General features: G+C 43.1%; 1 protein-coding gene across 1 annotated transcript; it reads left to right on the top strand.

The window, feature by feature from the left end:
• The first annotated feature begins 6,673 nt into the window (after nt 1-6,673).
• On the top strand, nt 6,674-8,097 carry LOC123408752 (glucuronoxylan 4-O-methyltransferase 1-like). Its single transcript, XM_045101799.1, has one exon. It carries the CDS (start codon nt 6,840-6,842, stop codon nt 7,740-7,742), a length of 903 nt encoding a protein of 300 aa, XP_044957734.1. The 5' UTR covers nt 6,674-6,839; the 3' UTR covers nt 7,743-8,097.
• The last annotated feature ends 5,337 nt before the right edge of the window (nt 8,098-13,434 follow it).

The following is a 13,434-nucleotide window of genomic DNA, read 5'->3' as shown; positions in this document are numbered from 1 at the left end:
CCCGCCAAGCCATCCTGGCCCTGCTAGAATTCATATATTTAAGCACCCCATTTTCTAGCTTCCAAAAAGGAGAACATATGTATAGAATACTAGTCACATAAGAATCAACCGAAGTGATCCGATCTCCAATGGACAATAAATTATCAATCCATCAAGCATCCTGTTCTCCATTTTTTTATGCATGAACCCATTGTGAATTACTCATTCTTTTAGCGTCCATGGGGAGCCGAAAACATTTTAGAGGTAAAAGTCCAGCCTCACAAGTGAAGATCTCTTCGTATTATTACATTTGCTTGGCGGATTCTTGTATATAACACAAATACTAGACCACAGGCATGTACGAGTAATTTATTTATTCATTGTGTCACTCTATTTTGTCCATTTTAAACTTTCTTACTGAAACTGTAATAGGGCATATGTGTTGGGCCAATGTTTGGCATTCTTATTCTTTGTCTTGTTTGATCTCAACAAGGCCCGAGGCAGCCTTTATGTTGAAGGCATGTGTGTGTAAGACCCATAAGGCGGGCAACATTCGAAATTAACCCACACAAACAATAAAACTTATACAAAAGCCACAATAACTCCGAAATCCACAATGCTTTGGGTCAAACAAAAGACATCGGCAAGGCCACCACATCTTAATAAAAGTTCTTGAATTGCAGTCCATTTGAATGTGTTGGTTGATTCGGTATTGCATACCAATCCATTTCAATCGGCTCAATAAATACATCCAAAGAAGCATTAGGCTTTGCTTGAATTACGTGTAATTTTCAAACTCAAAATTACTAAGAGCACACAAAACATAAACTCAATCCAATCAGGACCCTAAAAATTGAAACGGGGTTTCTAAATCTGAGTCGACTGAGACTGAACCATGTTTCATCGATGCTATATTTGTGAGATTTTACTTGGAGATTCGTGCATTTTTAAAATAAAAATTCATTTTTTTGTTTTTTATGTGTTACGTCACTTGAACGAGACTCTAAACACACCCAAATTGAAAGGGGCCCTTTCGCTTATTTTGAGAGAGAATGGAGTGAAAACGGCACAGAGTATACGCAAACTCTGTTGTTTATCAGGAAAACAAACCATGAGTTTGGAACCCATATACTTGGTTCTCTGCCGATGTGACATTTGATCCATCCAGACTAGCGACCACCAACCGTGAACGTCGTATCAAGCCAAAGTGATGTGTACTGCCGCACTAACCAACTCCATCATGCATGCATGTGTGCCACTGCATCACTTACCATCTGTACTCCACTCAAGAATCATGCTGCTTTTATCTAAATACAATACCCAACTATAAAAAAAAAACGATGCTGCTTTGATAAAGAAAATACAGCAACTTGATTATATTATCCATGTCGAGAAGATGCCAACGGCGGTGTGGACCTATATATGCGATCCACACGTCAGTGCGAGTGTGAGACGCAATATTCTTAGTAAGAAAAGTGTTTGAGCTAAGAGCTTAATATATGGTTTGGAACTTTGGATCATGACATAAGTATATTATCACTAAGGCTTCATTATTTGCGCAATTGCAAGTTTGCACGAAGAATGACCAATCCCCAAGAAATGGGCCCACAAGGGAACAAAAAGCAAAGAATAGATTATGCTTTGGACTTGAAAATACGATTATGCTTTGGAATAGATTATGCTTTGGACTTGAAAATATAGCATCAGACAGTACGATTAGCGAGTAACCACTCTCGCGTGCACATGCATAAGCAGCAGAAGCACAATTCATGAGTCAGTGAACGTACGTACGTGTCCTACACAGTCCACCCGTAGCCGATAGCACCGTGGCACGCGTTCCCAATCAGCGACGGCGGATGGCCCGCCGGCCGCCGGAGTTGGTGACGATGACACATGCCCCCCGTTAGAAAGCCCACAAAGTGGGCGCGCATGATCTACCGGTACCTGTTTGGTAGCATCTACAAAGTACCTCAACATAAAGGAAGCTCTCGCCATGTGACCTCACCTCACCGGCCATGCATCTACCTTCTCATGTCCTTGACACAATGGATGGTAGTGAGAGTCGGTGCAATTTCTTACAAAGCTTGACGAAGAAGCTGCTCATGCATGGTGGTGACAGCATAATTCTCCTACTGGTCCTAGACAAGACCGGCAACCAACCTGATGAGAAATTCCCTGTGCTTTAGTTCCCAACCACTTTAACCAAATCATTGTCCTTTACTCCAAGGAAAGCTAGTGACGTGCGATCTTTAATCTTATCCTGTCACATGTCACTAACTGACAACCAATGTCACCTTGTCAAGTCCCAACTACTGGTCTGAAAAAAGCGCCGACGGCTCCTAAAATTTCTTATCGTTTTTTCAGATCATTACGGCATCTGGACCGAACGTTAACGCTTGCATCCTAGTTAGGCTCCATTTGAAAACAAGTACACGGGGTATTTTAATTTTTGAATTCCCGCAAAGAATTTTTTTATGTGGAATTTGCGCGTGTCATTACATATGGCCATGTGTCAATCGACTTCCATGTACCAACAAGTTCATCCGAAAAAGGCTAAGGGCATATACAATGATGCTATTTTAGAAGTGTCACGTAGGATAAATAATAAGATGAAGGAGAGAGAATTTATAAGAAAAGGTTTGTCTTCTCTTATTTAAGAGAAGATAAGAGATGAACTCTTAGCATAATATGTCTCTCAGTATTTTTAGGAACAACTAGTTATTGAAGATCAGGCTAAGAAATGATCCATTGTAAGATTTTTGTTGTCATCCCTAAACTACCTACAAGACTTAAGATACAACTATCTTATATCAACTATTGTACATGTCCTGATGGAAGCCCAAAGAGTGACAGCTCTTGTGTCACTCCCGCGGGCGGCTCGGGAGCAAACCCTAGCCGTCGACGAACAACCCAACCACCACCCTTCCTTCCCCTAGCAGTCGCCGGCAACGGTCGCCGGGAAAAGCCCGCGCGGCCCGGCGACAACGGGGCCCTTCTCCTTCCGTTCAGAGGTTGCTGGCGCAGGACGATGGCTTCGACGGGAGCTCGAGCGGCTGCGCGTGCCCAGGCCGACACGGCTAGCCGGTGAGGCAGCACACGGAGGAGCAGGCGCGTGCGGGGTGCATGGGCATGCACGGGGCGGATCTAGCGAGTGGCACAGATATGGGGGAAGGTCGCGAAAGTGGAGCTCCTCTGCCCATGTGCTGCGATGTCGAGTAGAGCGGGCGGCGTGAGGAGGCTGGCGGCGACACACCAAGCCCAAACTGGGGCGTGCGGTAGTCGTCCGGGACGCGGGGGCGTTGCACCAAGGCGTGCCCCAACATGATTTGGGGGTAGCCACCGACAGGAAGGCTCGTGGTCAGCGTATTGGCATAGTGTTGGGGTCAGGCGGGAGCGAGTTAGCAGCTTAGTACTTCAGCGGCCGTGGGCTCGATGGACTCCAGGGGCGGTGTGTGGTAGTTTGGGCCCGACGTCCTGTTCTGCGAGGTGGCTGTGATGACCCTCGGGTGCATGGGGCCCGTGGTCACCCGACGTGGACCAGTGGCAACGATGGGGATTTGGGCCCCGACGTCCAGATCTGTAGGTCGTTGTGGCGGGCATTGGGCGTGCGAGGGGGGGGGGGGGAGGTGGCGTTCACCGGGCGTGTGTCTGCGGTGGTTGTCTGGACCGGGTTCATGGTTGGAGGTGCAGCACCGGGTGAAGCCCTTGCTGCTGTTATTTTGGGTCGGGGCAGGCGACAACAACGTGTGCGGGGCGCCGCTCCCTTGTTGAAGGTGTTGCAGAGGCGTTCCTGCTCGCTCTACTATGCAAGGTGGCTCGGGGGAAACCCTTGATCCCATGGGATCGGACGATGATGGCGATGAGATCGCACCTCTTGGGGCATCATTTCAAGAGCACCTTGCCGACCAGAGGGGCCAGTGATAGATGGGGATTGTTGCTCGTGCTGGTTGGTCATGTCCTTCCAGCATTGGGGGCGGTTTTGGCTCCTGTGGCAACAATGACGGTGGTGAACAATGTCAGAGGCGTGGCTTTGGTCATGGTAGTCAGCTCTTCTCTGACATGTCCGTGAGACTACCTCGGTTGCTTGTTGGTGTGAAGTCAAAGTTGCGGCGCGGCCCACCATGGCGTACGATGACGGGCGATAGGTGGTCCGTTCGGCGATCTCCCGTGACGCAAACCTTGCTTTGTTCTTCATAGTTCTCCGTCGGAGTCGGAGCTGCATTGCCTTGATGTGGGTGGATGGCGTTCCGCCTTGTAAGTGTAGTTTGTTCTGCAGCCAATAGGGTTGCATTTTTCTTTCTCTTTGATCTTCGGATCCTCCCCATGTTCTTTTTTCCGTTGCTTTCTGTCAAATCTAGTCTAAGCCAGCAATTTGTTGGATCTTTAAAAAAAGGCTAATGGAGAACAGGCTCCATGAAGCCCGTATTCTAATATAATATATATACACTGCAAAAAATGTCAGGAAAAATGATGCATATATACTCATATACATATTTGTATTTCTTAATTTTCTATAATGCTACATAATTGTCATAAAAGGTAAAAAGTATGTATAAATGGTTTGATGTTTTTGTTGCCGGGCTAAATTTTTTTTTTTGTGTAGCTTACAAATGACAATATTGTCAAACGAATTTTTACATATCGTAATGGATATTCACATGTTTTCATTGAAATATATATTATTATTTTTAACTTTCAAATATGTTCTCTATTACTAACAATTGTGCAAGCTCGATTCAGGAGCTCTACTGTTTATGGTTTAGCTCTATAGCCACCATATACCCGAACATTGGTAAATCGTATCTTTCTTCGTTTTTGCTGTGAGATTCGTCGACGGGATGCTTGCATAGTCCCACCTCCAGGCTTTTAACTATGTATACTCCATTATACGCATTGGCAGAATTTATGCATTGAAATCATATACTCCCTCCATCTCAAAAAATTTGTCTTAAGTTTGTTTAAAAATGAACGTGTCTTAATATTAAAATGTGACTAGATACATTCATATATAGATAAATGTAAGACAAGAATTTTAGGATGGAGGGAGTACTATAGAAGAATTATAGTCACAATAAATGATTAAAATGTATAAATACTAGTTGCCAAAGATTTCTTGGTAGTCACGGATACTTGATTAACCAACTATATCATCAAGACATGTAAAAGAGAGTATTTTTTTTTAATTCAAGTCAAAAACTAATACTTAAGAGAAGCTAAACATGGAAACAAAGTAAAATGGTGGTTACATGTATTAAGGTTTTTAAAATCAACAATATGAATAATATTCAACCTGTAAGATATGTGTTGGGAAGGGTAGTGCAAAGTTGAGACAGGTGCAATATGAATAAACCAAATACTTGAAGACTATTTCTGCAACAAGTAAATGTAATCAGATTGTATCAGCATTTGGAGGTGTCTTATACTTCTTCCATCCGGAATTAGTTGACACTCAAACAGCGACATATTTTTCAGTGCTACTCCCTCTGTTCCTAAATATAAGTCTTTTAAGAGATTTCATTAGGGGTCTACATACAAAACAAAATGAGTGAATCTATAGTCTAAAGTATGTCTATATACATCTGTATGTAGTCTACTAGTGAAATCTCTAAAAAACTTATATTTAGGAACGGAGGGAGTAGATATAGTCGTTTGATCATCATCTAATTCCGGATGGCGGGAGTATTAGATTCTCGATTCCATAATCAAAGTCAGTTTCATCTAAACATTTTAGACGAGATATCCTCAACATATACTCTCTATTCACTGCATCCAAGATGGATCTGCAAAGCAATACGAATATAAATAGCAGTATAGATTGTTGAAGGCCAAATAAGAACATACTAATTTATAGAATCCATAAATTCAACCTAGAACATACCACAATTTTTTTTTTTCAAAAATAATAATATGTTTCTAGTATTTTTTGATATTTTCACAGATTACCACAAATATCTTTTCCTCGTTTATAGCATATACTGAAAAAATATGTGCAAAACAATATAAAAAGATGATGTGATATATCTAGTTTTTGAAGGAAATTATGATGTATCTAATACTTCCTCCGATCGAAAAAAAGTCTCATGGTTTTACCACACTTGTTTTGGATTGGAGGGAGTAATATATTTTTCTTTAAGGATACTAAGGGACTAATTTGTACTTCCTCTATCCCATAGCTTGCAAAAGTCGTATGAGAGTAGATTTTCAGCTCCCGGTTGCCTAATTCAGCACCCTTTGTGAACAGTAAAAAAATAAAAAAATTACAGCATGAAAGATAATCAAACTTTGTAGGCGCTTGCAAATTTTCATGTCAGAAAACAATTCAAGGAGTTCTACACACAAATAAGATTTCAGTGCTTTAAGTTTTGAGAACTTTCAGCACTAAAATCTAAAACTCATTTGTAAACCCTTCTCTTCATGATATTTTTACATGAAAATTTGCAAGCACCTATAAAGTTTGATCATCTTTGATGCTGGAAAGTTTTAGATTTCTTTATTTTTTTTAATTTTACTGTTTATAGGGGTGCCTAGGCACTGGCGAGCTATCACACCTTTCTCAAAGTGGTAGTATTATATTATGAGACGAAGCGAGTATTTGTATTCACATTTCAGTCCATCAACGCCTCCATCTGTCAGTCCATCCAAATTCCAACCCTCTCAATGAAAAAAAAAAAAAGGAATTCGAATCCCTTACCAAAATTTGCAGCTCTCTTGTCCTCATCACCAAACCCTATCATCGCATTTCCAAAAAGTAAAAAAAATATCCATCTCCAATCTTTCAACCATCATCGTCGCCTATAAACCCCTCACGAACCAAGAACCGAGTAGCGAGGCTTTCTTGGTGGCTGCCCGTCCGTGCGTCCATGTCGAGCCCCGTGCACGCCCGGAAGGCCCTCCACCTATTCTCCATGAAGGCCAAGCTGCAGAGCTTCCTCGGCCTCCGCCTCCTCGTCGTGGCCGCCCTCGCCGCCTTCCTCCTCCTCTTCTCCGCGCGCACGCTCTTCTCCACCTCCTCCCCCGGCCCCGCCGCCTCGCACCTGCGCGGCGGCGCGGGCGACGACGGGACGTGCTCCAAGCTGCCGGCGCCGGTGGCCGACGCGCTGGTGCACTACGCGGCATCGAACGTGACGCCGCAGCAGACGGCGGCGGAGATCGGGGTGTCGCTGCGCGTCCTGCAGCGCCGCTCGCCCTGCAACTTCCTGGTGTTCGGGCTCGGGCTGGACAGCCCGATGTGGGCGGCGCTCAACCACGGCGGCCGCACGGTGTTCCTCGAGGAGGACGCGTCGTGGATCGCCTCCGTCCGCTCCAAGCACCCGGGGCTCGAGTCCTACCACGTCGTGTACGACACCCGCGTCACCGAGGCCGACGACCTCATGTCCCTCCGGGACCACCCGGGGTGCACCGCGCAGCCGGACCTCGCCGCCGCCGCCGAGGCCTCGTGCCGGCTGGCGCTCCGCGGCCTACCCGCCGCGTTCCACGAGGTGGAGTGGGACCTGGTCATGGTGGACGCGCCCACGGGGTGGACGCCGGAGGCGCCCGGGAGGATGGGCGCCATCTACACCGCCGGCATGGTGGCGCGCGCGCGGCGGCCCGGAGACGGCGCCACCGACGTGTTCGTGCACGACGTGGACCGGACGGTGGAGGACAGGTTCTCCAAGGCGTTCCTCTGCGACGCGTACCTCGCCGAGCAGGTCGGCCGGATCAGGCACTTCGTAATCCCCAGCCACAGGGAGAAGCCCGGCACGCCCTTCTGCCCTCTCAATTAGTAATTTTTTTCATCATCCACTGTAGCACTTACGTTCATCAAGCATACCTCAAGACACAGCATATATATATACTGAAGCCCATATCATACATACACCATTGGAGGTAATTAATTATGTTATGTGGCACTTGATGAAAGCATAGTCCAGAGAAAATGAGTGTGAATTCTTTTAATCTGCGGATGCAAACTGCATGTATGAGGCAATCTATACGTTGTAATTATCCACTATCCTTCATCACAGTGGTATCCTGCAAGATATTTTATTTTTTACTACGTGGCTCATAATAATGGCGATGCATGTGGAGTGAGGATAATGAGATTTATTTCTTTGTGGCAATAATACCAGCTGTTAAGAATATGAATACTTGCATTTTTTTTTGTTTGGCAGATTATACCAGTTAGTAATCTGTTGGAAAATGCAAGCTAGTTGCACATTAGTATAATATGAGTAATACTCCCTATGTACATAAATATAAGTCTTTGTTATTAATTTGTTGAGTTCTTATAACCGGGTACTTTGTTTTTTTAACACAGTACAAACGTAAATGTTCATATATACGCGCATACACTCACCCCTATAAACACACACACATACCTTACAACTATATGAACACTTATAAAAGATTGAGACGACATATCATTTTGAGATTTACGACGTCATCATAAGCGCCTCGTTTTTAGAAATTCTAAAATAAATCCAGAAATAAATGCGAGCACTAGGACTTGAACCTGCTGGGCTGAGCATACCACGGTACCTCAACCTGGCGGTCCTTTAGTGACGTACGTGTGTGGCACATGTGTTGACATGTCTTATTTCGTTTTGAAAGAAAGTACCTCTCCATGTGTGTTGTTCCTTTCTACTCCTATACCTGGCAGCGGTAAGGGAGGTTGAGGTTCGTCGCGATACGTGCAGGCAGGGGGTACACTCCCGACGCGCTCTCACGTGGATTAACGTCAGCTGACTGTCTCTCTCTCTCTCAAAAAAAAGAAAAAAAAACGTGAGCCGACCATCCCAATGTGAATAGCAATCAATATACGTAGCTAGGCTGTGAGCAGTGATGTGTCACTGGTATACCGTACGTCTCGTGTCACTGGTATCCCAATGTGAATAGCAATCAATATCTCCCTTCCATTGACGTGCCCGCATGGGAGGATGAGCCCGCAACAGGATGGGCCCGCCAATTAATTAAAGAAAAGATTTTAGTCAGTAAAAGTTGGGGGTGGGGTGATTAGGGACTAAACTAGTTTTAGTCACCCATTAGTCAGGGGTGTTTGGAGGTTTACTGACTAAAGGTGACTACTATTAGTTTCTAGTCTCTAGTGATCCAAACACCGGACGGCAGCGGAATCTCAACACCTAGCAGGTTTTAATTATAGGAAACATCAGGCGCGCATCCCTTGGAAGAATCTCTGAATCAAGCTTGAATTGTGAACGAGTTCCAAGAACTTGCTACCGATCGAGGTCAAGAACGTGCGTGGGTTTCAAATGTGACAAGGAAGTCTTCTGTTTCTTTTCTTTTTACACAAGATGGAGTACCACTATTCTTACATTTTTTCTATTCGAAAATACTCCCTCCGTTCCTAAATATAAGTCTTTTAAGATATTTCATTAAGAGTCTACATACGAAGCAAAATGAATGAATCTACATTCTAAAGTATGTCTATATACATCCGTATATAGTCCATTAATGAAACCTCTTTAAAGACTTATATTTATGAACGGAGGGAGTATACAGGAGACAAACCAGTACACAAAGATTCTTGCAATTGAGGATCGCCACGTGTGACGGGACCAAGCCAAGCAGTTGCGGAACGTGCATTGGTCGGGGGCGTGCCCTGACGAGCTCCTAGATACTGTCGCCTCGTCAACGGTTTACAGTAGTACTGTACTCCAAATTGGATCATCAAGGCTCCCATTGGAATGGTTGTAAATTTCTACAACTGTACTATTTGTTTTACGGGTGTAAAATGTCGGTCATAGCTGATTATTTTTCTCCCTGAAACAAAACGACCGGTCTAGACGTGTATTCAAAACCCAGATGTAAACGACGACATAAAACGCTAATCCAAACGGGCCACAAATCTTTTTCTTCGGGTGGATTATCAAATCGACTATAAATTTTTGGATCATATTGCTCAGATTCTTTTTGTCATCCACCACCGAGGGTGATCAAAATTGTTCGAACCAGTTCATATGTCCGACATGCCACGAACCTGCAGCAAATGAGTGAGAGTGGGCCTCGGCACGCAGCACGTTGACACACCCGGCCCTGGGCCCAAATCAAATCGGAGCCCACACGTTTTGACATTCACACCACTGTTTTGGCTTAGTGCCAATCCACCGCAACATGTATCAGAATTGATTAATCCCACTTCGGCCTCATGGGACATAATGCAGTTACAGGAAGTTTTCCTCCCAATCGATATCCCACACATCATGCAAATTCCTCTGACCACAACAAATATTGATGATAGTTGGGCCTGGAATTTTGAGAAGAATGGTTCCTTCACAGTTAGATCAGCTTACAAAATGCTAGTAGCTAGCTACAAGGAAGCGTAGAGAAGCATGGTTAGAAGGCACGGTTGGGTCTTCATATACTGCTGCGGAGGAGGGATCATGGAAGAAATTGTGGAAAACTGAAGTGTCGGGGAAGATCCGCATATTCTTATGGCGACTAGCAAATCATTCAATTCCCACAAAAGATATTCGTGCACACTGTAATATGTCTACCACTAGCTGTTGTGGTATGTGTGGAGCCGAGAATTTTTGGAGGCACTCTCTTTCGGAATGCACAATGTCGTTGTGTTTGGCCTCTCATAGATGCAGATTTGTTGGACAACCTCACCGCAACAACAGAAAACATTCCAAAACAATGGTTGTTCTTGATCCAGAGATCTTTATCACATGCTAACTTTGTAAAGATAGCAGTCACCCTTTGGTCCATTTGGTATGCTAGGAGGCAAGCTATACATGAAGGCATATTTCAGACCCCTGGAGCAACACATGGGTTCATAAAGAGGTTCATCTCCGAGCTTGAAATCACCAAGGAACCGGCTACTGGTGGCAGATGTGGCGGAGCGCTGCCTAGCCCTAGAACACGCCCGAGAGCACCACCACATGGGTTCACTAAAATCCACGTTGATGCCAGGGTTTCAAGATCGAGAGGAGCAGCAGTGGTGGTCCGTCGAGATCACCATGGAAACTATATGGTGAGCTCATCTCTAACCATTCCAGGTCTGCAAGATGCTAGTACACTTGAGACAATAGCCTATCGCGAAGCCCTCACATTGATAGAGGACCTGAGCCTCGAGAACTTTGTCGTGGCATCAGATGCACAACAATTGATTAGTGACATATATAAAGGAAGCTAGGGTCGTCATTGCTGTCATTATCGAGCAAATTAAAAGCAGAGCAAGTAACTTCAATTGTAATTTTCTTTTGAAAGTCGTTTAGCCAATGAGGATGCTCATAAGTTAGCTAGATTTTCCCTTTCGTCGGGTCCGGGTCGCCGTATGTGGCTTTTGCAACCCCACGACTCAAATGTAATCCCACTTTTTGTTAAGTTTGCTCTAGAGATAACTGTTGGTATTTTCTGTTGCTTAGTAGTTTGCAAAAGAGAAATTGGTTCCTTATAATGGAGCTCGTAGAGGAAGATTTAGTTATAAAAAATACTTAAATATGCATCATGCATGCTATTGATATTATGTATTTCATTTTTAACTATAATATAAAAAACATGAAATCTAAAAAATGTTCACAAATTTAACAAGTACAAGGATTTGTAAAAATTAAAGAATTTTAAAATATCTGCATGAATTTAAAACGGAAAATGCAATAGGAAAACTAGAAGGGAAAAAAGAAAAAAAGATCAGGTAAGAAACCGGGCAACAAATCATAATGGAAAAAAAAAACTTCTGAAACCTTCACAAAACGAAAAGAGGGGTGGAGCTAAATGGGCATGTGGGCTGCCGTGGACGCCCCATGCGTGTTGTATTCGGCTCTAGGGCGCCCCTTTTTTATATGGGTGCCAAACACTTCATTGATCTAGGGTAGCATTCAGAGGTATACATGCTGGGTCATGAGGGGTTAGTAGCCACAAATGGTGACCCTGATCAAGCACAAGAGAGTGTATAACAAGTTTATGCTCATCGCTATTTGATGCTCTACTTTAAAAAATAAAACTACATCTATTAAAAACAAAACTCCTAAGAGCGATTTCTCTAATAACTGATAAATAATGTCCTCTAGTCCTTACGAGCCACCATGAAGCCGCAAGCCACCACGAAGTTTTGGAGATATAAGTCTCCGGTTAACGCAAGTGCCTCACGACAGGTAATGGCTTATAACCCTGTCGGGTCCAAAGATCCCGGAATGCCCAGCGACGAGGATCCCAAATACATACCATGTTGGTCTGCGCATATTGCTGCATCTTCCTCTACACCATGAGCCTGTGCCACTCCACCATATACCATTATTTTTGCATCACCCCGTGACAGAGGTAACCAAGAAGAACGAGAGTCAATCGCTATCTTTGCTTCTGGCTTCGCCGCTACTGTGTTGGACAACACATCAATGCTTTGGAGTTCACAAAACCAAAAGAGGGGTGAAGGTAAATGAACCGATCGGCTGTAATGGACGCCCCATGTGTATTGCACTGCATTCAGCTCTAGGGAGATCCTAACTAGCACTTGGTGCCCACGTAAGCCATTTAGCGCTCACGCAATAGGATACATGGCCCGGCCCAACAAAGCGGCTCTCACACGCGAGCAGCCGAGCAAGTGAGTGGGTGAGGGTGAGCATATGAGCACATTTTTTTCGAGCTGCATATGAGCACATGGATTAGGTTACGTTGTTGACCACTAACATTTTGACGTTTGTCCTATGACTTTTGTCCGCTGACAGTTAACCTTTTTTGCAAAATATTTGTGAAAATTTCAAAAATCAGGATTTCCATAACAATATACTCCGCAAGAATTGGAAAAAAAAACTTATCAAATTTGAAATAAAATCGAAGGCCAAGAAAAGATCATAAATTGGCAAAAGTTCACAAGTTTGCAAAAAGTTCAATTATTCCTAAAATAGTTCACAAATTTCAAAAAAAAACATCACAGGTTTGAAAAGAGTTAAATGTTTTTTAAAACGTCATAAATTTGATAATAAATTCAGAATAGTTTAAAAAGTGCATAAAAGTTTGTTAAATATTCAATAAAATAAAAATAATTAACCAATTTGAGAAAAGTTCATGAATATGAATAAAAGTTAACAAATTAACAAAATAAGATCATGGAATTTTGGAGAAAAGTTCATGGAATTTTGAAGCTTTCACAAATTATAACATTTCACGTATTTGAAAATGTTATTGTATTTGAAAAAGATTCAATTTTCTATAAATTTTAAAAGTTTGAAGATGTTACGAATTTTAATAATATCTTAAATGTGAAAAAGGTCAAAAAATGAAAGAAATTAACGAATTTCAAAATAAAGTCATGATTTGGGAATAAATTGATGATTTTAAATATGGTACATTTTTTATTTGAAATTTGAAATAGTTAATGAATTGGAAAAAGTTCATGGATTTGAAAATAATTCCATGACATTTGAAATGAAGTGCAGAAAAATGGGTAAAGTTAACGATTTTTTAAAAAAGTTGCAAATCAAGAAAAGAAAACAAAGACAGAGGAAAAAAGAAAAA

This window comes from Hordeum vulgare, chromosome 7H (assembly GCF_904849725.1).
Source record: "Hordeum vulgare subsp. vulgare chromosome 7H, MorexV3_pseudomolecules_assembly, whole genome shotgun sequence".
In the NCBI taxonomy this organism is placed as follows: Eukaryota; Viridiplantae; Streptophyta; class Magnoliopsida; order Poales; family Poaceae; genus Hordeum; species Hordeum vulgare.
Note: the sequence above shows the minus strand (reverse complement) of the source record. Positions and strands in the feature narration are given on the sequence as shown.

Excerpts from the sequence above, each read along its gene's own strand:
- LOC123408752 (XM_045101799.1), top strand. The coding sequence starts at position 6,840 with ATGTCGAGCCCCGTGCACGCCCGGAAGGCCCTCCACCTATTCTCCATG.